The sequence below is a fragment of the Bubalus bubalis genome, chromosome 8, assembly GCF_019923935.1.
Source record: "Bubalus bubalis isolate 160015118507 breed Murrah chromosome 8, NDDB_SH_1, whole genome shotgun sequence".
Classification (NCBI taxonomy): domain Eukaryota; kingdom Metazoa; phylum Chordata; class Mammalia; order Artiodactyla; family Bovidae; genus Bubalus; species Bubalus bubalis.
The window spans coordinates 64,422,325-64,445,562 of record NC_059164.1 but is presented as its reverse complement, the minus strand read 5'-3'; the positions used below and the strand labels follow the sequence as shown (position 1 = coordinate 64,445,562).

Below are 23,238 nucleotides of genomic sequence, written 5' to 3'. Positions count from 1 at the left end.
GGATTCTCCAGGCAAGAATACTGGAGTGGGTTACCATGCCTTTCTCCAGGGAATCTTTCCTAACCCAGGGATCAAACCTGCAACTCCTGCATTGCAGTAGGATACTTTACCCACTGAATCACCTGGGAAGCCCCAACCTGGAGTTTAGAAAGGGCAAAATAACTGGAATAGTGACAATAAAAGCCAGGGAGGGCAAGTGGAGGGTAGCCAACACACAGCTGGCTTCCCTTAGAGTTTCCCCCTTGTCCCCAGCACAGCCACAAGTCCTCCATCTGTCCCCTAGAATGCAGTTAGACAAAAATCATAACCTTGATTCTTGATGAAAATTTTAGTTCTCCAGCTTGGTAAACCCAAACTTTTTTTCCGTTCTCATCCTGGATTATTACTTTTTCAAAAATTATATTTTTAACAAATAGTTTTTCCTTATAAGTGCAAGAAAATTAGATCTAATTTGGATTGTTGTTCAGTTGCTAAATTGTGTCCAACTCTTTGCGACCCCATGGACCCTAGTCCAGTAGGCTCCTCAGTCCATGGAATTATCCAGGCAAGAATACTGGAGTGGGTAGCCATTCTCTTCTCCAGCAGATCTTTCCAGCCCGGGGATCAAACCTGGGTCTCCTGCATTTACCATCTGAGCTAGGGAAGCCCAAAACACAATATATGCCTTTGAATTATGGGAATGGATTGCCGTTTCCTTCTCCAGGGGATCTTCCCTACCCAGGAATCGAACCCAGGTCCCCACCCCCACATTGCAGGCAGATTCTTTACCATCTGAGCCACCAGGGAAACCTTTATGAATTACAAGAAGGCAAAAACAAGTTTAAGAAATTATAGTCCAACTGTCAAAAGAATAATCATTGAAAATTAATCATACTAATGATACTAACAAATATTGAGTGCCAGGCACTAGGGCTAAGTATTTTACATTATCTCCTTAAATCCCCATTTATGTTTCTGAGAAAGCTATATATGATGCAGGTCAAAAGCAGGTCAGCTTAAATGTGAAATTATGTTCTTTATTAATACAACAATAGAAGAGCAAATAGATTGTAACTTATGTTCCAATTCTTATTGATTAGTATTAGCCTTTAATAATGTTGAACTGATAAATATTCTGAGGCTGAATCCAAGCTCATCAGAAAAGAATAGCATGGAATATTAGTGATGCTTACTTTCTAAATAAAAGAGAGAAAGAAGATTTGTATCAAGTACACCATGTGTGTATTACATCAATCACAATTATAAAATTAGATAACATAAAATTATAAACAATAAGACCAAGTGAATATTTTATGAAGTAGCTATAGATATAATAAATGAATCCAAGAAAGAAAAGATTCAAAGGTAATTAAAAAATTAACCACATTTAAAATAAAGAATCACAGAAAAGTTTAAAGAAAAATGAATCAGCAAAAATAGGCCAAAAAGTACACTAATGCAAACCAAAAGAAAATGAAAATTCCAACATTATTATTATTAGAGTAGAATTCAAGTAGAAAAAAGTATATACTAAAACTAACGAGATAAGGCCAAAGCTATGATGAGAGGCAGAAACTTAATCTTTCTTTACAGACTACAGAATGAAAATAAATTATTTATTTGACTGATGACATTAGAAAATAAGTAAGAAAAAGAAAGTATTTCCATTAATTCAAGAAGTAGGAATTTTAAAATGTCAGTAACTATTGTAGACATTAAAAGGTGTCAAAGAATTTCATCTTTTAAGATGCTCCATGATTAGTGGTTTTATGGCTGAGCACTTTTAAAAGTTTAAGGAAGTGATACCACTTAAACTTTCTAAGCTGATTAGAAAGCATAGAAAGAAAAAGAAAAAAGAGAAACCTATCTGGTTATTCTTTATACGAGTGGCACAATTATGATACCAAAATCTGAAAAAGAAATTCATGTGCTTACAAACACACACATGAACAAACACACTCACACACACAAATTATAAAGAACTTTTGATAAAGAAAAATTCACAGTACATTATGTGAAAAGAAGCAGAATATATACTGTCTATGTTATGATTATTACTTTATAAAACGTATATATACATTTGAACTGTGGTGTTGGAGAAGACTCTTGAGAGTCCCTTCAACTGCAAGGAGATCCAACTAGTCCATCCTAAAGGAAATCAGTTCTGACTATTCATTGGAAGGACTGATGCTGAAGCCGAAACTCCAATACTTTGGCAACCTGATGCAAAGAAGTGACTCATTGGAAAAGATCCTGATGCTGTGAAAGATCGAAGACAGGAGGAGAGGGGGGATGACAGAGGATGAGATGGTTGGATGGCATCACCAAATCAATGGACATGAGTTCGAGCAAGTTCCAAGAGTTGGTGATGGACCGGGAAGCCTGCCATGCTACAGTCCATGGGATTGCAAAGAGTCAGACATGACTGAGTGACTGAACTGAACTGATACATGTGCACAAACAAAATGTAATGGATTGAAATAGATACATATTACTTCCCTGAATGTTTAGATTAAATATAATTTTTATTTTCTTTTGTATACTTTTTCACTTTCCAAATTTTTCTACCATTAAGTATTACTTTTATAATGTTTCTATAATGGTATTAAGCCAAAAGATTATAGAGAAACAGCTCTGTTTATTCACAGCTCTTTTAATGATAAAGGAAGGTTATTCTGACTAAAGAACAAAGGAGAAATTGCTCAACATGGAGCAACAAACAAAAAAACAGAAAAAAAAAAAAAAAGGAGGAAGAGAGGGAGAGGGAGTGGAGAAGGGGGAAAAGGCAAAAGGAAAAGGAAGGATTCCCAGGTAGTAAGAAAGAGATTAAAACAAAAATGTCAGCAGGGCGCTAATGGAAGTTACCAAATCCTTAGGTATTGGGTTGGCCAAAGTGTGGGTTTTTCCCTAACACTTTATGGAAAACCCCTAACAAATGTTTTGGCCAACCCAATATAAATCTTTATACGATAAAACTCCTCTGCCTCCAGCCTTCTGGCATCAGATCAGATCAGATCAGTCGCTCAGTCGTGTCCGACTCTTTGCAACCCCATGAATCACAGCACGCCAGGCCTCCCTGTCCATCACCAACTCCCGGAGTTCACTCAGACTCATGTCCATTGAGTCAGTGATGCCATCCAGCCATCTCATCCTCTGTCATCCCCTTCTCCTCTTGCCCCCAATCCCTCCCAGCATCAGAGTCTTTTCCAATGAATCAACTCTTTGCATGAGGTGGCCAAAGTACTGGAGTTTCAGCTTTAGCATCATTCCTTCCAAAGAAAGCCCAGGGTTGATCTCCTTTAGAATGGACTGGTTGGATCTCCTTGCAGTCCAAGGGACTCTCAAGAGTCTTCTCCAACACCACAGTTCAAAAGCATCAATTCTTCGGTGCTCAGCCTTCTTCACAGTCCAACTCTCACATCCATACATAACCACTGGAAAAACAATAGCCTTGACTAGACGAACCTTTGTTGGCAAAGTAATGTCTCTGCTTTTGAATATGCTATCTAGGTTGGTCATAACTTTCCTTCCAAGGAGTAAGCGTCTTTTAATTTCATGGCTGCAGTCACCATCTGTAGTGATTTTGGAGCCCAGAAATAAAGTCTGACACTGTTTCCACTGTTTCCCCATCTATTTCCCATGAAGTGATGGGACCAAATGCCATGATCTTCGTTTTCTGAATGTTGAGCTTCAAGCCAACTTTTTCACTCTCCACTTTCACCTTCATCAAGAGGCTTTTTAGTTCCTCTTCACTTTCTGCCATAAGGGTGGTGTCATCTGCATATCTGAGGTTATTGATATTTCTCCCGGCAATCTTGATTCCAGCTTGTGTTTCTTCCAGTCCAGCGTTTCTCATGATGTACTCTGCATATAAGTTAAATAAACAGGGTGACAATATACAGCCTTGACGAACTCCCTTTCCTATTTGGAACCAGTCTGTTGTTCCATGTCCAGTTCTAACTGTTGCTTCCTGACCTGTATACAAATTTCTCAAGAGGCAAATCAGGTGGTCTGGTATTCCCATCTCTTTCAGACTTTTCCACAGTTTATTGTGATCCACACAGTCAAAGGCTTTGGCATAGTCAATAAAGCAGAAATAGATGTTTTTCTGGAACTCTCTTGCTTTTTCCATGATCCAGCGGATGTTGGCAATTTGATCTCTGGTTCCTCTGCCTTTTCTAAAACCAGCTTGAACATCAGGAAGTTCACGGTTCACATATTGCTGAAGCCTGGCTTGGAGAATTTTGGCATTACTTTACTAGCATAAAGTAATTTAGTTTCCTTTACTTCCTTTAATTTTTAATTAATTAATAATTAATAATAAATTAATTAATTAAATTTTAATTAATTTAATTTACATGACTTCCTTCTGGCATAGAAAGAAGAATTAAATCACTTCAAGTATATCTGCCACAATCACAAATATTCTCAGCCTTTGTTCATTCTATACTCCAGTCAAGATAAATATAAGCTCTGTGAAAGTGTTAGTCACTCAGTCATGTCCAACTCTTGGTGACCCCATGTACTGTAAGCCCACCAGGCTCCTCTATCAATGGGATTTTCCTGTCAAGAATACTGGAGTGGGTTGCCATTTCCTTCTCCAGGGGATCTTCCCAATCCAGGGATTGAACCTGGGTCTCTTGTATTGCTGGAAGATTCTTTACCATCTGAGCTGTACTTTTGTTGATGTGTCTTTGGAGTTTCTAGAGCAGTGTAGGATCCTGCAAGATCCAGTGAACATTCGTTAAATAGAAGAATGGAGCCTGCAAGTGAGCATCCTCAAGCTCTGTCTCATGGCCTGTTCTCATCAGAATGTTAACACGGACTTGGCCCACAGCAGGAGTGTGTTTCAAACCCATAGATATCACAGAGCTTTCAGAATGCAGATCAAAATCATCCTTGACAGGATGGAACCGTGGTCCCAGATTAGCTAGGTCAAATTTTGTAAGAATACAAGGGACTAATCTCAGTACAACTCAACGTTGCAAACACAGCCTCTGACTAGACTAACCTTAGGCTGTGTGTGTAGAAATGAAATATCGAGAGGAGGGAAAGACAGTCTTGCTCAGCTCTGTACTGGTCAGACCATGTCTCAATCACTGAGTCTAGTTCTGGGTGCCCAGTTTTATAGCAAATATTTTTAAGTAAGTGCACAAAACACAAATGGCCTGGAGACCCTGCCCTCTGAGGGCTGATTTAAGGGGGTCTGAGGAGATTAACAGGTGATGGACAGGGAGGCCTGGAGTGCTGCAATTCATGGGGTCGCAAAGAGTCAGACACAACTGAGCGACTGAACTGAACTGAGGAGATGAAAGGTGAGGAGAAAAGCCTGTACATGAGAGCTGCCTTGAGGAAAATGGGTCAAACATTTTCAGTATAACTCCACGGAGTGAACTATGACCAACAAATGGAAAGTGCTAAAGTAGATTTGGCTCAATATAAAGAGGTATTTTCTATAAGGTATGATACACTCTGACTATACAGGAGTAGGTCTCTGTCACCACAAGTGGGCAAGCACCAGCTAGATGACCATCTATAAGAAATATTCTGGAAGGGACTCTTGCACTGAATGGTAGGTGGCACCAAGAAGGCTTCCAACCTGGGGGACCAACTGGCCCATAGAGAGGTTTTGTTTGTTCTACAAGTGAATTTTTATAAATGCCTTTGGGTGACAAACACTCTGGAGTCCAAACCATCCACACTGCTCCCTATTGTCTTGAATCTTGCTGCTTCACATACTTTTGCGAAATACTCAGCTTCCACGGGCATTTGAGTTTGCATAATCTGAAAGGCACAGTCCAGTTTCAAGATAATTTGCCTCTGAGATGCAACTTCACCATGGAGCTGTCACGGAATTTTCTACCATTGTGCAATGGAAGAGAAAAGACTTGACAAAGAGATAGGTAAAGTAGAATAGATCCGTGAAGGTGGGAACCCCAAGCAGCCTAGGGTTGAACCATTTCTTTTGCTCTGCACAACAAAGTGTACATCACACCTCGAAAGTTATCGTGAAACTGAAAGTCACTCAGTCGTGTCCAGCTCTTTGTGACCACATGGACTGAATTCTTCAGGCCAGAATACTGGAGTGGGATCCAGGGGATCATACCAACCCAAGGATCAAATCCAGGTCTCCCAGGATTCAGAGTTTTTATCATTAACTCAGCTCAGAAAACCAGCCCCTTCTTGTTGACTTGAACTTCCCACGTGGCACTAGTGGTAAAGAACTCCTCTACCAATGCAGGAGACATAAGAGACACACATCCTTGGATAGGGACGATCTCCTGGAAGAAGGCATGGCAACCCACTCCAGTATTCTTGCCCGGAGAATCCCATGGACAGAGGAGCCTGGAGGGTTACAGTCCGTAGTGTTGCAAAGAGTTGGATGCAACTTAGCAAGCACTCATGTTGACTTATCTGCTTAAGCCATTCAGACACGCTTGTCAAACCCTGACTCTTCTGTGCTGTGGTTGATGTAATGCTGCCACCTGGTGATTATTTGGACAAAGTGCCTGAGGCATCAGTCTCTCAGGCAGAAATGTTTCACACTCCTGAGTTGGTGAAGCAATCTTGCCCGGGCAGATTCTACCTAATTGGAAGGATAAAATCCTAACTCTGTGAGGACAGCTCTGTGCTGAAAAAGATAATTTCTAATAAATATTAATAATGGAGCTCATTAATGATATTTAATAATGACATTAGTAATGATTTAGCCAACTCATTGGAAAAGACCCTAATGCTGGGAAAGATTGAAGGCAAAAGGAGAAGGGGGCAACAGAGGATGAAATCATTAGATAGCATCACTGACTCAGTGGACATGAATTTGAGCAAACTCCAGGAGACAGTGGAGGACAGGGAAGCCTGGTGTGCTGCAGTCCATGGGGTCAAAGAGTCGGACACAATAGCAATGATTGAGTTGTGATACAGAATATAATATCAAGATATGTCCTGCAGTAAAACTGTGCATATAATTACATCATCTTTTCCATGTCCATAAATTCTTCATGTATGTGTTACTGGAGAGTATCCTCTTTGCAAGCCCAGAAGCAACATTATCAACAAATTTACTTTTTTCTCCATGGGGAAACAGAGAGAGTAAGTGGCATACCCAAGACCACACTGCTAGTAAGTAAGAGAGTCAGAATCTTAACCCAGTAGATCTGGATCCAGGTTTTCTAGAGGACTCGGTTATGGAGGCAAATTAGATCTTTGTACATTGTAAAGAATTCAAGCCCCTCCCCACCCCCACCCCAGCACTATGGGACTGGCAGAGTGGGAGAATCAGCAGTCTAAGGGCATGACAAACCCACTATGGGGTTGGTGGTGGTTTGAAACAGGATCCGCCCAGTAGGAGAGGATTTGAATAACAATAAGGGGGAAAGGACTGGTAGGGGTAAGGGATAAGGAATAGGTCAAGGCCCCAGTCTAGTGGAGTAAGGAAGAGCTATGACTCCCTGGGCTTGCTAAGTGCATAGGGAAAATCCTATTGGAGATGATGAGGCTTCTAAAGTTCCGCCTGTCTTGGCCTCAGTAGTTTCAGGAACTGGGTTGATGGCCTGCGGGTGCAGGCACTAATTCCATTACTCTTGCCAGACAGTAATGGGATATATTGTCTTCTAAGTCATGCCCTCCCTCATACTGCATACTAGGTGTAAGGGTCGGGGGAGTGCTAAATGATATACATCTGTCTTTGTCTGTTTGCTTAATCATCCATTATAGCCATCCTGGACTAGGCAATTTCTCATTCTTTGTATCATGTAATTCCTACCACTCTAAGAGAATATTCAGAATTCACAAACCCAGTTTTGAGATGTTTATCATCAAGTTGCCCAAAAAGGGTGGGTTATAGGCAGGTAGATTTTTAGTCTCCTGAAGAAACTAAACTGTTAGTAAATTGAACCACATTTTCTTGGTGACTTGCTCAAAATGATTCAGATGCATGTATTTGACCCCTAAAATACAAGATAAATAAAGTTCTACTCTAGATAGAGGGGGCTTTCCTGGTGGCTCAGAGAGTAAACAATCTGCCTGCAATACAAGAGACACAGGTTTGATCCCTGGGTCGGGAAGATCCCCTAGAGAAGGGAATGTCAGCCCGCCCCAGTATTCTTACCTGGAGAATTCCATGGACAGAGGAGCCTGGTGTGCTACGATCCAAGGGGTCACAGAGAGTTGGATGAGACTGAGCAACTAATACACACATTGGAGAGAACTATGCCCAATTCCACCATCAAAGAGAAGTTCTAATTCACTTAAATCAGTTTCAGGGGTTATTTTTGCTTATTATAGGTGTTTGTGATTTACACAAGTACAGTTAACTAAACCTAACAGTTATATAAATATATCCCTTTTAGAGGAAATTACTCTCTACTTTTTAGGGACCTTTCATGTTTGCGGGCTTTTATTTTCATTTTGACCAGATTGTCTTGAACCTACAAGCATGTAGATGGATGGGCTCTAACCTATAATTCTGTTCTAGTGCTCTAATATATCATTTCACCCAAGAGTTATGAGAAAGGGAAAGAATGGCAACCATTTTATATGGAGCTTATATTCTAGAATAGCTATTGCTTAGGCATTATCTTGGAGAAGGCAATGGCACCCCACTCCAGTACTCTTGCCTGGAAAATCCCATGGATGGAAGAGCCTGGAAGGCTGCAGTCCAGGGGGTCGCTGAGGGTCGGACATGACTGAGTGACTTCACTTTCAGTTTTCACTTTCATGCATTGGAGAAGGAAATGGCAACCCACTCCAGTATTCTTGCCTGGAGAATCCCAGGGACTGGGGAGCCTTGTGGTCTGGAGTCTATGGGGTCGCACAGAGTCAGACACGACTGAAGTGACTTAGCAGGCATTATCTGGAAAGTTTAAAGAATAGTGATGTACCAGGAGTCCTTCACAGGCTGTGGCACAAATCTTGAGCCAAAACAAATATAGCAAAAGTGAAAAATTGCAGACTCTGTTTTGGCCATTCTTCAGCAAGTTTCAACTATCCTGTTGAATATCTTTGGGTCTCCTAATGTTTATATAGCATGGTGGAAGGGAGATGTAACATTCAGTCCTTTGCAATATATATATACACAGATACACAAATTTGGGTGTTTTTTTCTTGGCAGTGGGGCATTTAAGGCTGCATTTCCTTCTGGGTTTTCTTCCCCTTAGTAAAGATGCATCTCACAATCAGATTGCTATTTAGTTTTAAGAGATGTTAGTTCCTCTTCCTTTGTTTCATGCTTTACTCCTTGTAACAGGAAACCAGTTACACAGTTTTACATGGACCCTCTGATAATTGAGGGAAAAATTCTTGAAATTCCCTCGTTCCTTTATACTTCACACAGTGGACATCTCTTGAGGTTCTATGGTATGTCAGGCACAGAGAGGATTTGACCTCAGTCTGGGTGCCTGTCTGTTTTCACCTTACTCACCGGAGGTCTCTTTATTCCTTTCTGCAGGAGCCATGGTGAACAGAGCAAACAGCTGCCAATCTGACAGCAGCGGGTTCCTGGAGGAGCCACCAGAACCACCACCCCTGCAGGTAGAGGGCCCCTTGAGAGTTGAAATAGGAATAGAAGGACTGATAAGATTAAAGTGTGTTACCACAGTTGAAAAGAGCAACCAATGCTTAGAAGACATGGGACAGGCACCCAAGGGACAGGGGAGAGTGGAGTCACGGGGGGCAAGTGCAGAAAGCTCAGTGCTCCTTCCCTTCTTATTTTCTTTTGATTTTTCTGAAGAAAGTAACTGAGCCTCATTGATAGGTCCCAGGTAAAGGGCTTCCCAGGTGACCCAGCGGTCAACCTGCCAATGCAGGAGACACAGGTTTGATCCCTGGGTCGGGAAGATCCCCTGGAGAAGGGAATGGCAACCCACTCCAGTATTCTTGCCTGGAGAATCCCATGGATGGAGGGGCTTGGTGGGCTACAGTCCTTGGGATCGCAAAGATTCAGACATGACTGAGCAATTAAACAGCAACAAAGTAGTAAACTCACATAAACCTGATTTTGTAATCCTTGTCTCATGATTCCTAAGTCAATGATAATGGGGAAAAAATGTAAAATGAAGTATTTCTTAAACCTAGTGCCTCTCCCTCATTTCTGACCCATTTGCCTTTATTCCCGTTTCTCCCACAGATACCCTCCTTGCCAAGCAGCCCGAGTCCTGCTGAGAATGGATATGAAACGCCAAGGGCTCAGAGCCACAGCTTCGAGTCTTGTCAGCAAGAGTCAGATGAGTCTGATTCCAAGAGTATAGTGAGCACATCTTTTTCAAGTCAAGACTGGAGTGTCTTGGAAGAGAAAGCCTCAGCCTTTATGGTGGAAAAAGAGTCTCAGTCAGAGGGCATGGGGTCGACCCCAGAGCTGTGGACCCAAGATCTGGCCCTTGATAAGAGCATCCCTGGGGTAGAACTGCCAAGGAGAGGTGGCCAGCTACGGCAACAGCCACCCGTGCCCCAAATTGAACACGAGGCCATTACAGGCACAGTTACCGTCAAATATGGTAGCTCTAAGGGTGTTACAGTGACACACATCACAGATGCAAAGGATGGGCTTCTGTGGCCTGAGCAAGCTGGGGAAGTACACGTGCACAACCACCCCTGTGAGTCTGTGAGATCACCCGGAACTGACCCTGCTCCAGACAAGTCCCCTCATGATGACGCAGCGGCCCCAAGAGGAACAGAAGGCAGTAAACTCTGTCCTTCCATCAACAATGCCTTACTGATGCAAAACAGTGTCCCGAAGCATGTCCCCAAGCCCAGGGAAGCCACGTCCTATACAAGGGACCTTATTCAAACTTCTGGAATGTCCATTCTCCATCTAGACAAGGTGGCTGGAGATAGTCCCCGAGGGAGAGCAGTGTGTAGAGCTTTGGGTCAAATACCACTTAGGGAAGAATCTGAGATGGGAGACCTTCCTCCAGATACTAACTTACATGCTGCTATCTCCATGTCTGTGACAAGCCAGCTGTCCTCCAAACTGGCATCACCTGCTCAGAATGCTGTGGTCTTGGGAACAGATTCTAAAGGCGTGATTTTAGAATACACTGTGTGTGACCCTGTTACTGCAGCAGAACCAGGACTGGGGTCGGAAGCAAGACAGTTCAATGATGTTTCTGTTCAGACTGACACATGGGAGCCTCCGCCCTGGCACTGCTGTTCAGCTCCAGGTAAAAAGGCCCCACCCCTCACCAAATCTGTCTCTTTAGACACAGGCTTCCCTAGGAACTACCCAGGGGCCACCTGCCAAGCTGTGCCCACCCACTGCTGCATCTGCTGTCATCACCGCCGCCACTGCCCCGCGGAGAGGCAAAGCCCCAACTCTGTGTCTCCAACTTGTTGGCATTGCTTATGCTTACATAATCCTCTGGAAGCCCAGCTCATGAAGACTTTGAAAGTCCTTCAGGACACCACAGTGAGGGAGCTGTATTCTGTAAGTATTTGCCTCCACAAAGTGGGGAAGCAGAAGCAGCAATACATACCTCAGGGAGGATACTCAGCCTCCCTTTCTGAATGTGAGCTCTCAGGATATACCTTTCCATTGCAAATCATGGGTAGTAGCTGTAAGTGCTTTATCGTTTATAATATACTCTTGCAAATGTCTTTTTTTTTTAAAGGTAGCCATTGACTTAGTTCTTAAATGCTCTGATTTAACACCTATAAAAATTTATTTGATATTGTCTTAAGCAGCAGGCACTGTCAATAATTTTTATTTATTTGCTTATTTTTATTTATTTATGTTTGGCCATGTGGCTTGTGGGATTTTAGTTCTTGATCAGGGATAGAACCTCGGTCCCTTGCAGTGCAAGCATGGAGCTCTAACCACTGGACAACCAGGGAATTCCCATAGATTTCTTCTTATTTGATATTTCCAATCACCTCATGAAGGAAGGAAAGCAAATTTTATTATTAACCCCCATTTTACACTGGGATATAAAACAGTACATTCACAGGTAAGGTTCTAAGCATTCATGCATCTGTATCTCCTCTTCAGTTCAGTTTAACTGAACATTCTCTTATATTCACTTACCTGTATAATTGTGAGGAAGACGTGTCATCTCTCTGAGCTTAGTTCCCTTCTTATAAAATAGGGAGATTACTTATGTCACTGACACAGGATTGTTTTAGGATTAAATGAGAGAAAGCTTGTAAGGCACGCAGCACAGTCAGACACTCAGTGCCTGGCACATAAAAAGCCCTAAAAAATGCTAGCTGTGTGTGGTTGTCAAGTTTTGTTATTTTTTTATTGTTCAGGTCTTGAATTATAGAGCTTCTCATGTCAAATAGAGGAACTTTTGGTCTACTTTTGCTAAGTTTGTTTAAAAGTGGACATGAAGATTACTGAGAACTGAAGGAGCCTCAGCCCTGTTCAGTCCCTGATAAATCAACAAGCATTTAGCAAGTCCTTCCAACGACTTCAGCAGTTCTCAAGGTCAGAAATAATCTGGGCTGTCAAGGTTAGCCACTGACTTAAAAAATTATGAGTACGACACGTAAAACTTTTGGGAAAAAAGAGCACATATAATGTAGGACTACAGCTGTTCAGAGGAGAATGGAAGGCAACTACAGTTTACTGAGTTCCTGCTATTTGGTGCCTTCTATGTTACCTTCCCATTCTTTTAATTCCACAAATAGTTACTGAGTGCTATGCTAAGTTATTTATGCCACGTCAAATAACCCTCATTTTCATCCATACCATAAATTTTTATTGATTCCCTAGTATGTGTCAAGTCTTCCCTCTATTACAGATGAGAAAGTAAGAACTGAGAGAGTTTAAGTAATTTTTCAACTTCCCCCAACTACTGAGTACTAAGTCCAGATTCAAATTCAGACTTGCTGCTGCTACTGCTGCTAAGTCGCTTCAGTCGTGTCCGACTCTGTGCGACCCCATAGATGGCAGCCCACCAGGCTCCGCCGTCCCTGGGATTCTCTAGGCAAGATCACTGGAGTGGGTTGCCATTTCCTTCTCCAATGCATGACTTAGCTGCCACCAAATTCTTGGATAATATATTCCAAAGATGTGTCCAACTTCAAGATATGTCCATCTGTGTAAGTGAAATAGTAGCATAAGAAAGTGATTGTTTGAAAGATACAGCAAATTACATGGTCCTTCAACATAGAAAAATCTGTATAAATGTAATATAAACATAGAAAGTGATTATATAAAAGATAAAATAACTTACTACTTTTTTTCAGATTGTAAAACTCTCAGGTATTTGTAATATTTTAAAATGAGTCATTAGTGAGGGCTGAACTAGTAAAAGAAGGTGTCAAGATCAGTTCTAGGTATAATATTATTCTGAAGCTCAGTGGGAGCAAAGAGCTAAGGCTAGTGTATAGCTGGGGTCCTTTGGAGTAAAAAGACCAAGGTTCAAATTCTGAAGAAGAGTAGGAGTCATTGTCATTGTCCTCATCAGTGTTAATGAGAGACTGTAAATGCTGTACAGCAGTGATTTTCAATGGGAAATAATTTGCCTCCAGCCCTGGTGCCATTTGGCAATAATTGGAGACATATTTGGTAGTCATAACTGGGGTAGGTGCTACTTGAATTTCGTGGGTGGAGGTCAGGGATGGTGCTAAACATCCTACAATACATAAGTCAGCACCTTAAAACAGAGGCCCATCTGACCTAAAATGTCAACAATGTCAAAGTTTAAAAACTTAGCTCTAAAGGAATAAACTGGACCATATAGTTCATGTAGGAAAATGTTAGAGATGAAAGATGGCTGGAGAAGGTGATATTTTAAGAGGCTATAAGGGAAAAATATTAAATCCTACAGTTAGATACTCCAGTTTCCATGGTAAAAACCAGATTGTTAATCTAACATATATTGAAAAAATATTTTTTCTAATTTACATTTTTAAGATGTTTTACAGGAATATATAAATTAAATCCTATTTGGCTTTATATTTTGTTTCCAATAATAAAGCATGAAAATCAAATCTGTGTTTAAGACTTCAGAACAAAGGCACAGATAGAACGTGCTCTTGTGGGTTACCTAAGATAATGGTTTGTTGATATCATTAAATCTTATAAAGATGTGAATTATTCACAATAATCTGTTAATTCAATAAATTTTTTTCAGACAAGAAAATTAGACATATACAGAATAAGAATTGTGGATATTAGAAGATTCATCTACAATGTTTATGATTTAGATTTAAAGAAAAAAGTCATATGAATTTTTAAAAGTATTATGAACCAATTTTTAAAAGTAATATGAGCCATTGGAAGGACTGATGCTGAAGCTGAAGCTGAAGCTCCAATACTTTGGCCACCTAATGCAAAGAGCCGACTCACTGGCAAAGACCCTGTTGCTGGGAAAAATTGAGAGCAAGAGGCGAAGGGAGCAACATAGGATGAGATAGTTGGATGGTATCACCTACTCAATGGACGTGAGTTTGAGCAAATTCCAGGAGATGGTGAAGGACAGGGACGCCTGGCGTGCTGCAGTCCATGGGGTTGAAAAGAGCTGGACATGACTGAGCAACTGAACAACAATGAGCCAATCAAACGTTAAGGGTCAATATTGTTGCTCTTACTGTTGAAGTTAAAGTTTGTTTTAAGGCCCAGCCTGGGTCAGAGACTGGGGCTTCCCTGGTGGCTCAGATGGTAAAGAATCTGCCTATAATTCAGAAAACTCAGGTTTGATACCTGGATCAGGAAGATTTCCTGGAGAAGGGAATGCAACCCACTCTGGTATTCTTGCCACTCTAATATTCTTGCCTAAAGAATTCCATGGCCATGGGGTTGCAAAGAGTCAGATGTAACTAACACTTTCACTTTTGGGGGAATCAGAGAGTAGATACTGCATTGTATTTGAATTAAAACCTAGTCTTTATGTTGGAAAAAAAGAGTTCAAAACAGTCTCCTTTTTTTTTCCCTTCTTGCCTAAAGAAAAGTGAAAGTGTTAGTTGTTCTGTTCTGACTCTCTGTCCTTCGAATTACCCAGGTAAGAATACTGGAGTAGGTAGCCATTCTCTTCTCCAGGGGATCTTCCCTACCCAGAGATCAAACCCAGGGCTCCCATATGACTGGCAAATTCTTTACCATCTGAGCCACCTAAGGGTTCCTTTTTGTCTGAAACTATTTTTTTGCCTGTTATAGACTGGAAATGCAGTTTCAGTGTTCCCAAATGACCAGGAGATGGCAGCATTTCAGAATCTTCCACATCATTCCCTTCACAGGGAGCACTTAACACCATCAAGTATTCCTAAACCTCAGGCCCCATGCCTTCCAATCACAAAGGTGATTGGATATCTAGGTGAAGCATAAAATTCTTTTATAATGTTCAGCCTACTTGAGCACCATAGTTACATTGCCCTCGCCTCACTGTTTCTAGAACTCAATCACCTTGTAAGAATTCACTGCCTGATCGGATCACTCCTAAGGGACAAATAACTTCATGCGACCAGCTACACTGTAGCTGACAAATCAACTGGGCTTGGTGGCTGCAAGAGGACATTCAAATAGGGAAACCAAGGCAACAGCCTCGTCATATAGAGCATAAGGTTTAAACAGTGATTCACATCAGGAACGATGAGGGGCAAAATTGGAAGGGCAGACAGTTCAATTCTAGATTCCAGTCCATGGAGGATGGGATGCCTAGTCTATGCCTGCCTCACTGTGAATGAGCTTGTGAGCTGGTGGGGCTGATTCTGCAGATTTCAACCACTGGACACCGTGGTTAAGCAGCTGTCATTTAGTCGCTAAGTTGTGTCCAGATTTTTTGCAACCTCGTGGACTGTAGCCCTTCAGGCTCCTCTACCTGGATTTCCCAGGTATAAATACTAGAGTGGATTGCCATTTCCTTCTCCAGGAGATATTCCCAACCCAGGAATCAAACCCTCATATCCTGCATTGACAAGAGGATTCTTTACCCATGAGCCACTAGGAAAGCCCGTAGTTAAGCAGAGCTAAGACTAGTAAAAAATATTCTAAGCAGACTCTCTAATCAAGCACATATCATCCAATAGACGTGTTCAATATCACTGAGATTCAGAGTGAGGCAGGACTCAGCACCAAAGTAAAACAAGATTATACAAGACTCAGCTTTTCTAAACACAACCCTGCATTATGGGGCCCTACCTCTCTGATCCTGTCTACATCCTTACACCCTATATTACCTAGGTTTCCAGACTGACTTCTTGTCCCTGGAACATAATGTCTCCAAGGGCCATCCAATAGTCACTGCTCTCTTGTCCCAGCCACATATGTCTCTATTTGACTGAAAAAGCCGAAGTCTAGGCTTTTCCTGTTCTCTCTCCAGCACATTAGCAGCAGGGCTGCATTGCACACAAGAAAGCCCAGGTGGGAAGGCAGGTGCCACTGCGGTGAACTCTTGCAGTGACTCAGAAGGCCCTCGCTTCCCAGCTCTTTCTAATTGTTCGCAGTGCACAGTCCATGCGATGGAAACAATGAAGACGGTGTGCCAGAGTTTCCGGGAGCATTTAGAAGAAATTGAGCAGCACCTCAGAGGACAACAGGCACTCCTTTCCAGGGACATGACAGAGGAGGAAAGGTAATTATCTAAGAGAGCCATAAAAGTAAGTACCAGCCCACATACCTGGAGCAAGGAAAGGTAATCAGGGCAGGACAGATGTGCAGCAGGGAGCAGGGCTAATGAGAAACTGGCCAATTTTTCCTTGCTTTCCTGTTCCAGGTCTTACTTTCTCAGTGGAAGTCTGTGAGAGCCATTTACTGGATAGCAACACTTACTTTTCAAGGCCAGGCCTCCTTGAGGTCAGAAAATAGGCAGCCACTGGGAAGAGGGGCTAGCCAGCAGGGTCTTTAACCATCGTGAATGAAGCTCTCACAAAAGCAATATTGGCGGTTTTTAGAGTTTTGAAAATCTGCACTATTTTCACATAGATGAAAAGTATATATCCCAAAAGTAGATTAGGCATTGCCTGGGGCTGGGGATAGGAATAGGGATTAACTTATAGCGGGGCATGAGGCTTCTTACTGGTGAAATGTAAATGTTCCAAAATTGAATGATGGTGATAGTTACACATTTGGCAGATTTACTAGAAATCATTGAATTATTTTCTTAAAATAGGTAAACTTTATGGTACATAGACCAGGAGTCACTAGCGGTAAAGAACCCACCTGCCAATGCAAGAGACATAAGAGATGCAGAATCGGTCCCTGGTCTGGAAGATCCCCTGGAGGAGGGCATGGCAACCCACTCCAGTATTTTTGCCTGGAAAATCCCATGGACAAAGGAGCCTGGAGGGCTACAGTCCACAGGGTCACAAAGAGTCAGACACAACTGAAGTAACTTAGCACACACATATATGGTACATTAATTATTCTGCAAAGAGTTGTTTAAAAAAGAAAGAAAATTTGCCCTAATAATAAACCCATGCCTGCAATTGAGACGAATAAAGATGGTGACTCTCTCTTTTAAGATGTGTCAAAGGTGTAACCTACATTTTGAGAGGGACCATGGAAAACTATACTTGGAGGTGATTGTGAAATATGGTTATGTTCTACTATTTACCCACAGGGAGGAGGCTGAGCAATTACAGACATTACGGCAAGCCCTGCGGCAGGAGGTGGAAGAGCTGGAGTTTCAACTGGGAGACCGGGCTCAGCAAATCCGAGAAGGGATGCTATTGGTACAGGCCATGGGGTGTGGGGTTTACTCGATCCCACCCACTGTAGCAGGGGTAAATTAAATGGTAAACCCGATTGTGCAGCCATTCCAGATTCTAAGATTAGATGCCAACACCTTGATTTTAAGTACAAAGAAATTGAAGCCCAGAGAAGCACGTTGCCTTGCTCAGGGCCACACAGCTGGCTGGTGGTGATTCCAGACCAGAACTCAGGTCAGCTAACCTCCATGCCAATCTTTTCCTCTGCCCTGTAAGCAATATATAAGTATCAGTGGCCCATTTCCCAATGAGAATAGGAAACCGCTTTTGACCTCATGTGGGCTAAGTCATTGCCGAAATCTGTTGCCATCGCGCCGAACCCACCCTAGGGAATTCACCAAACGTCAACGCCTTTCCCACCAGTCTGAGTTAGCTACTTCATGTAAATATGGAAAGTGGTCCACACATTTTGTTCTTGTTTTCTTTTTAGCAGCTTGAGCTTCTCACAGGGGAACCACCTGAAAATGACACAAATCTACATCAATATAACTGGACAGGAGAAAAGAGTGGCCGGACTCCAGGGGCTAAGATCCACTCTACCATGCATCCTGAGGCTGCCCTTCCTCCTGGTGATGGCCAGCAGCCTCCCTGCTCAGGGACCCATTTAACTGCCTTTACTCCACCTATCTTGGGGAGCAGTACTGGGATGTCTCCTCCATCGTGGGCAGAATTAGATCCAGGCCCTCCATCAAATTGTCCTGTTGGAGAAGAGGATACAGATGTCTTCCTCTAGGTCGGAGCAGGTTTGATGACCTTCCTACAAAATGTAAAAGCACATGCTAGCCAGAGCAAGCATATCTAAATTTTCCCTAAGGAGAAATACCTATCAACCCTTCATCAGCTGCTGTTTTTTGAATATTCTACCCTATGGTTAAACCTGGGAGGAATATGTTAATATTCATTTGATATAGGATAAGTGAGCACCTACTGTGTGCCTGGCATCGGGTGCAGTAGCCAAGATATATAGGTATAGATACACCTCAAGGGGCATGTGGCGTCCTGTCTTTGCCCTGCTGAGTATGCTGGGGAAGACAGAATGTAAACATATACATAGGTATGAATCTGAAACTGTGAATGTGCTTTGAAGGAAATATATTAACAGGGTTTCATGAAAGAGAGTGTACCAGGGAGTCTGAGTTAACCTCAGCATATCAGGAGGGTTTGCTTGAATGAGTGACAATGGAAAGAGGAAAGAAGATCCAGGTCTCAGAGGTACCAGACTGTCCTAAAGCCTTGAGTCAGTCAGCGAGCCAGACTTACTGAGGAGGCTCCCACCAGGTGTCAGGACGCTCTCTTGTGCTGGAGACAGAGCTGTGAACAAGAAACAATTTCTACTCAAAAAGAATTGGAAGAGAAGTGAGAAGCAGCAACCACACCAACAAACAAGTAAATAAGATAGTGTCAGGTCTGCGCCATGGTGAAGACTCTGTGGTGATATTGTAGAAGATGATGTGAGATGAGTAATGTGCCTTGTACACCAGAGCAATCGGCCTGGATCAGGGGAAGCTATATGGGCAAGACCTGAATGTGAAATCCTGGGGAAAGAACATTTAAAGCAGAAGAAATGGAAAGTTTAAAGGCTCCAAGACACAAACCGCCTTCATTGTGGAGTGAAGGAGTGACAGGGGAGTGAGGGAGGGGAAGTCTGAGAGGTGGCCTTCAGGATGACTGTAGGCTGGCGTCTGAGAGCCCGAGTTTTTTCCAAGTGTGATGGAAGGCCACGGTGGGTTTTAAGAAGGGTTGTCATATGATCTGACTTACATTTACCGTTCACCCTAACAGCCTTGTGGAGAAGGCACCATTGGAGACTCACCACTGGGCAGAGTTCCCAGTTAGAATTGAGCTCCCAGTTAGAAGGCAGCTGGTGTCACCCCCAAAGGGGAGAAGCAAAGCTGTCACGTGTCTTCCATCCAGCTGGGGAGGCTGGTGAGCCCCCTACCCCCGCCACCCCAGGGAAATGCAGGGAGCTGTGCAGAGCAATTGAGTACACTGGCCGTCTCTAATGCAGCCGGACATTCCAAGGAGGGGAAATGCATGAAGAATGGAACCGCCAGAAAAAACTTCATGGAAAAGTAGCCCCTTGAGGGAAGTTCATAATTTATATAAGATGGGCAAGTGCAAGGACACTAGGAAGTTATTTCACTGGAAACTATTTATTACTAGAACCTAACTCATAGTCCATTTCCATTCTTCATCCCCCTTGTGTTTTGTAAACCCTTTGGCTTCAGTGAAGCCCTTCTCCCCTTCTGGCCACCCTGCAGTTTCCTCTGTTGACTATACTTCCTCAGAGTGTGGACATCCCCCTTCCATCCTCAATTGTCTTCTTTGTCTCCCTCCATACTTCGTCTTTCTCAATATACACACTCACTCTAGAGACCCAGGCCCCAGCTCTCTCCAGAATTCCTCTCCAGCATTGTCTACTCTCCACAAGATTGTTTCATCTGGAAGAACTGTCTCCGTGTCTTACTCAGTATCAATCTTTTTATTTCTGTATGATACACAGCATCCCATGCTAAGAGCTTATATGACGATCTCTTATTCTCAAAAGCAGCCCACAGCAAAACTGCTCATTAGACATAGAAAAATACTTTTTCTGAGAATCTGTATTAAAGCTAAAAAAGTTCTATTTGGGAGTTTGGAGTATTGACAAAGCTCAGACGTGTTTTTGACCTGAGTTGCTTCCACATGAAACAGGTGGAAATGATATTTGATGGTTGTGAGTTTATACAATCAAATTGCATAAAAGGGACCAACCCTGTAAGTTGCCATATAAAAATAGAAGTCTTTTACCTGTAACAAGACAGACTTCCCCTCTTTGGAGCCTCTCAGTGCTAAGGGAAGCATTCCCCATGTGAATGAGGAGGAGGCTAAGATACAGAGAGAATGATCTATACACGTACACACCGAGTCCTGCACTGTATTACTAATCAGAAGCACCTGCACACTGGGATTAAGGGTTCAAGCTCCAAATTTAAATCGAGACGCTTAAATCCAGCTCCACTATCGATGTTGGATAAATTGCTTACCCCCAGTGCCTTCATCTGTACATTATTAGAGTTAATGCACATTTAGTCCTTTAGAGCAAGCCTGCAACATTGTTCCCATATGATTCCATGCAGAGTACAGCTCAGTATGATTACTATGCTGATGATGAGGAGAATAAGAGTAGAGGCGATTTTTGAATATCTACTTATGTGCACGGTACCGGGCCAAGCACTTTATATGCATTATCACCTATCTTATCACCTAGAGGCAAGAATTAACACACACACATACATGTGCACACACATACTCAAAAAAACTATGAATTGTCTACGTTCTGACAACTAGTAAGGAATTGAGTTGACTCTCTGATTCCCTGTTTTGCCAGTGGTTCACCATTATGGCTCTACCAAGCCATAGGGCTTGTGTGGAGCCTACAGGTGCGTCCACATCAACCAAGTAGCCCTGCTTCTGTCTGTGATATTTATTTAGCTTTAGCAGAGATTTTCCTTTAAAAAAAAATCTCATTCTGTATAAAAGTTTGAAAACAGGGCACTATGTTAATGGCATATGACTCTTATAGTCAAACATAGCTTCTGAGTTGCTTTCTTACAAAGTGATGACTTCCTCCACAAAGACTCCTTGGGAACCTACCATCCTAGCAACTCTTAGCTTACTATGACTTGTCCCATTGCCAAGAATAATGCCAAGAGTTCCTTTGTAGTCCCTGAATGATTTTCTGGGAAATATCATTGTTCTGTCTTCAAGTTCCAAGATCCTTCATTCTCTTTTTTATGAAGTTAAACCTATCCATGTTAACTTTATTCAGGGAAATCCAGGCCACATATTTGAAATCAGAAATCATTGCAGTAAATATTTGTACAAAGTTAAAACATAGAAAATCTTTTAATTATAAAACACAACTCAGGGTTGGAATGATTCCATTTCAATGAAAAAGAAAAAAAAAATTTAAAAAAACCACACTGCCTGATCATTTTCAAATTTAGAAATTGGCAAGGGAACAATTTAACTTCTTTTATATGGAAGGACAGGGGTCCTTTCCTGTATTAATTTTCTTCCATCTAGATTCCATTTCAATATTTGAAGCCAAAGATTTGAATAGAGAAAACTGAGTTACAAACAATAATTGGAAAACCAGGTCACATATTTTTCTTTGTTTTGTTCTGCATGAGTGAAGACCCAGGTTTTCCAATGAAGACAAAAAATAAAACATTGAAGGTTGCTCTGAACCTCAGCACATTCATATGCTATGTAGATTTGTATAAGGAAATCTTCCTTTCAGTCCACAGAAAAGCATGCTCACAAAATTCCATTAGATTTTGCTTAACAGATATTCTTTTATATGTGCATTTTTGTCTACAGGGCCAGGAGTTACCTTATCTTCAAAAATAATTTTCCTAAAATGGAAAAAATAAAATCAGAAGACTTCCTAATGACTTGAAAACCTAGTCTACCTATTTGTTTGTTGAGAAATGATTTCTGATGTATAATACAGGTCATAAAATAGGATATTTGTACAGAGATTAAAGGGTAAAAGTTTTCTGTGTGGGAGGAGAGAAGTTTTGAAATGTTTTGTTGTAAATTGATGTGTTGCATATCTAATTTCAGATTTGAATGCAAACAGCAAAGAACAGTCACAATTTGCAAAGATCATAGGTTATTTGAAATGATGTCAAATTGTCTTTCTTGCAAATGAGAGAAGGTGAACAGAAGCCAAAATATTGGTGGCATCTTTCTCTAACCCAAAACTCAGGCTCTACTAGTCTAATTTTCCAACGTTAATAGACCAGTAGTTTAGTATGAGATGCTCCCTTTCTAAGTCAACAGAATTTTGTACAGAAAGAAACTTGCACATCAAGAGTGATTTCTAATCATTAGAATCAATTTGAAGACTTTTCCCTTTTGAGTGCTTTAAGAGCTCAGTGCTGTCCTGTGCTGGTAACCCTCTAGCCCCTAGGCCAGTCCTTCTCTATTCATTCACCAGGAGAATGAAAGAAAAGAAATACTTCCTAAATGCACCCATAGTTTCTTCATTATCATTCCCATTACCATTCAATAATTGCTTATTTGCTAATGACAATGTACCAGAGCCACAGGACATCTCTATTTTTCTTTTTTAAAGCAAATATTTCAGGGTATTTAAAAGTATATAATTTCTAACAATAAATATAATAGGTATAATAAGTCTTGACTCATAGAAAAAAAGTTAAATGTTTCTACTTTGGACGGTCTATATTCTTCTATGGAGACCGGGTGGGCATTTGTCAAATATATTTCTCTGTTGCATTTTTTATAAATAAAATAAAATTTACTTTTTTGTATTACCTATTGACACAGTTTTCTTGAACTGTTGAAAACTGTTAAATCTCATGAACTTCCCTTTGCTTTAATGAGTACATAACCATGATGCATTACAGAGGAAAGTTCCCTGGCCTGTTCAACTCTCATTCTTGCCCAGTTTTTTCATTTATCTATTCTTTACAGTCTCAGCCTCCGGCAATCCTTTTACCGCTTCTTCCATCCATAGTGGAGGCTCCAAGTGGTAGAGTAGGATATTTGTCTAACACTTGGTCACTTTGTGTGTATGCTCTTATATTTTCTTAACTCTTT

At 41.6% G+C, this 23,238-nt stretch overlaps 1 protein-coding gene across 1 annotated transcript in view; it reads left to right on the top strand.

The window, feature by feature from the left end:
• The window catches only part of ITPRID1 (ITPR interacting domain containing 1), a 123,324-nt gene extending 104,853 nt beyond the window's left edge, over positions 1-18,471 (top strand). The window contains exons 11-15 of the mRNA XM_025291222.3: positions 9,428-9,510; positions 10,106-11,401; positions 16,363-16,490; positions 17,478-17,589; positions 18,056-18,471. Of these exons, the coding sequence (XP_025147007.3) occupies positions 9,428-9,510; positions 10,106-11,401; positions 16,363-16,490; positions 17,478-17,589; positions 18,056-18,358 (1,922 nt within the window). The 3' untranslated portion in view covers positions 18,359-18,471. The remainder of the gene's footprint in view (positions 1-9,427; positions 9,511-10,105; positions 11,402-16,362; positions 16,491-17,477; positions 17,590-18,055) is intronic.
• Positions 18,472-23,238: the final 4,767 nt, after the last annotated feature.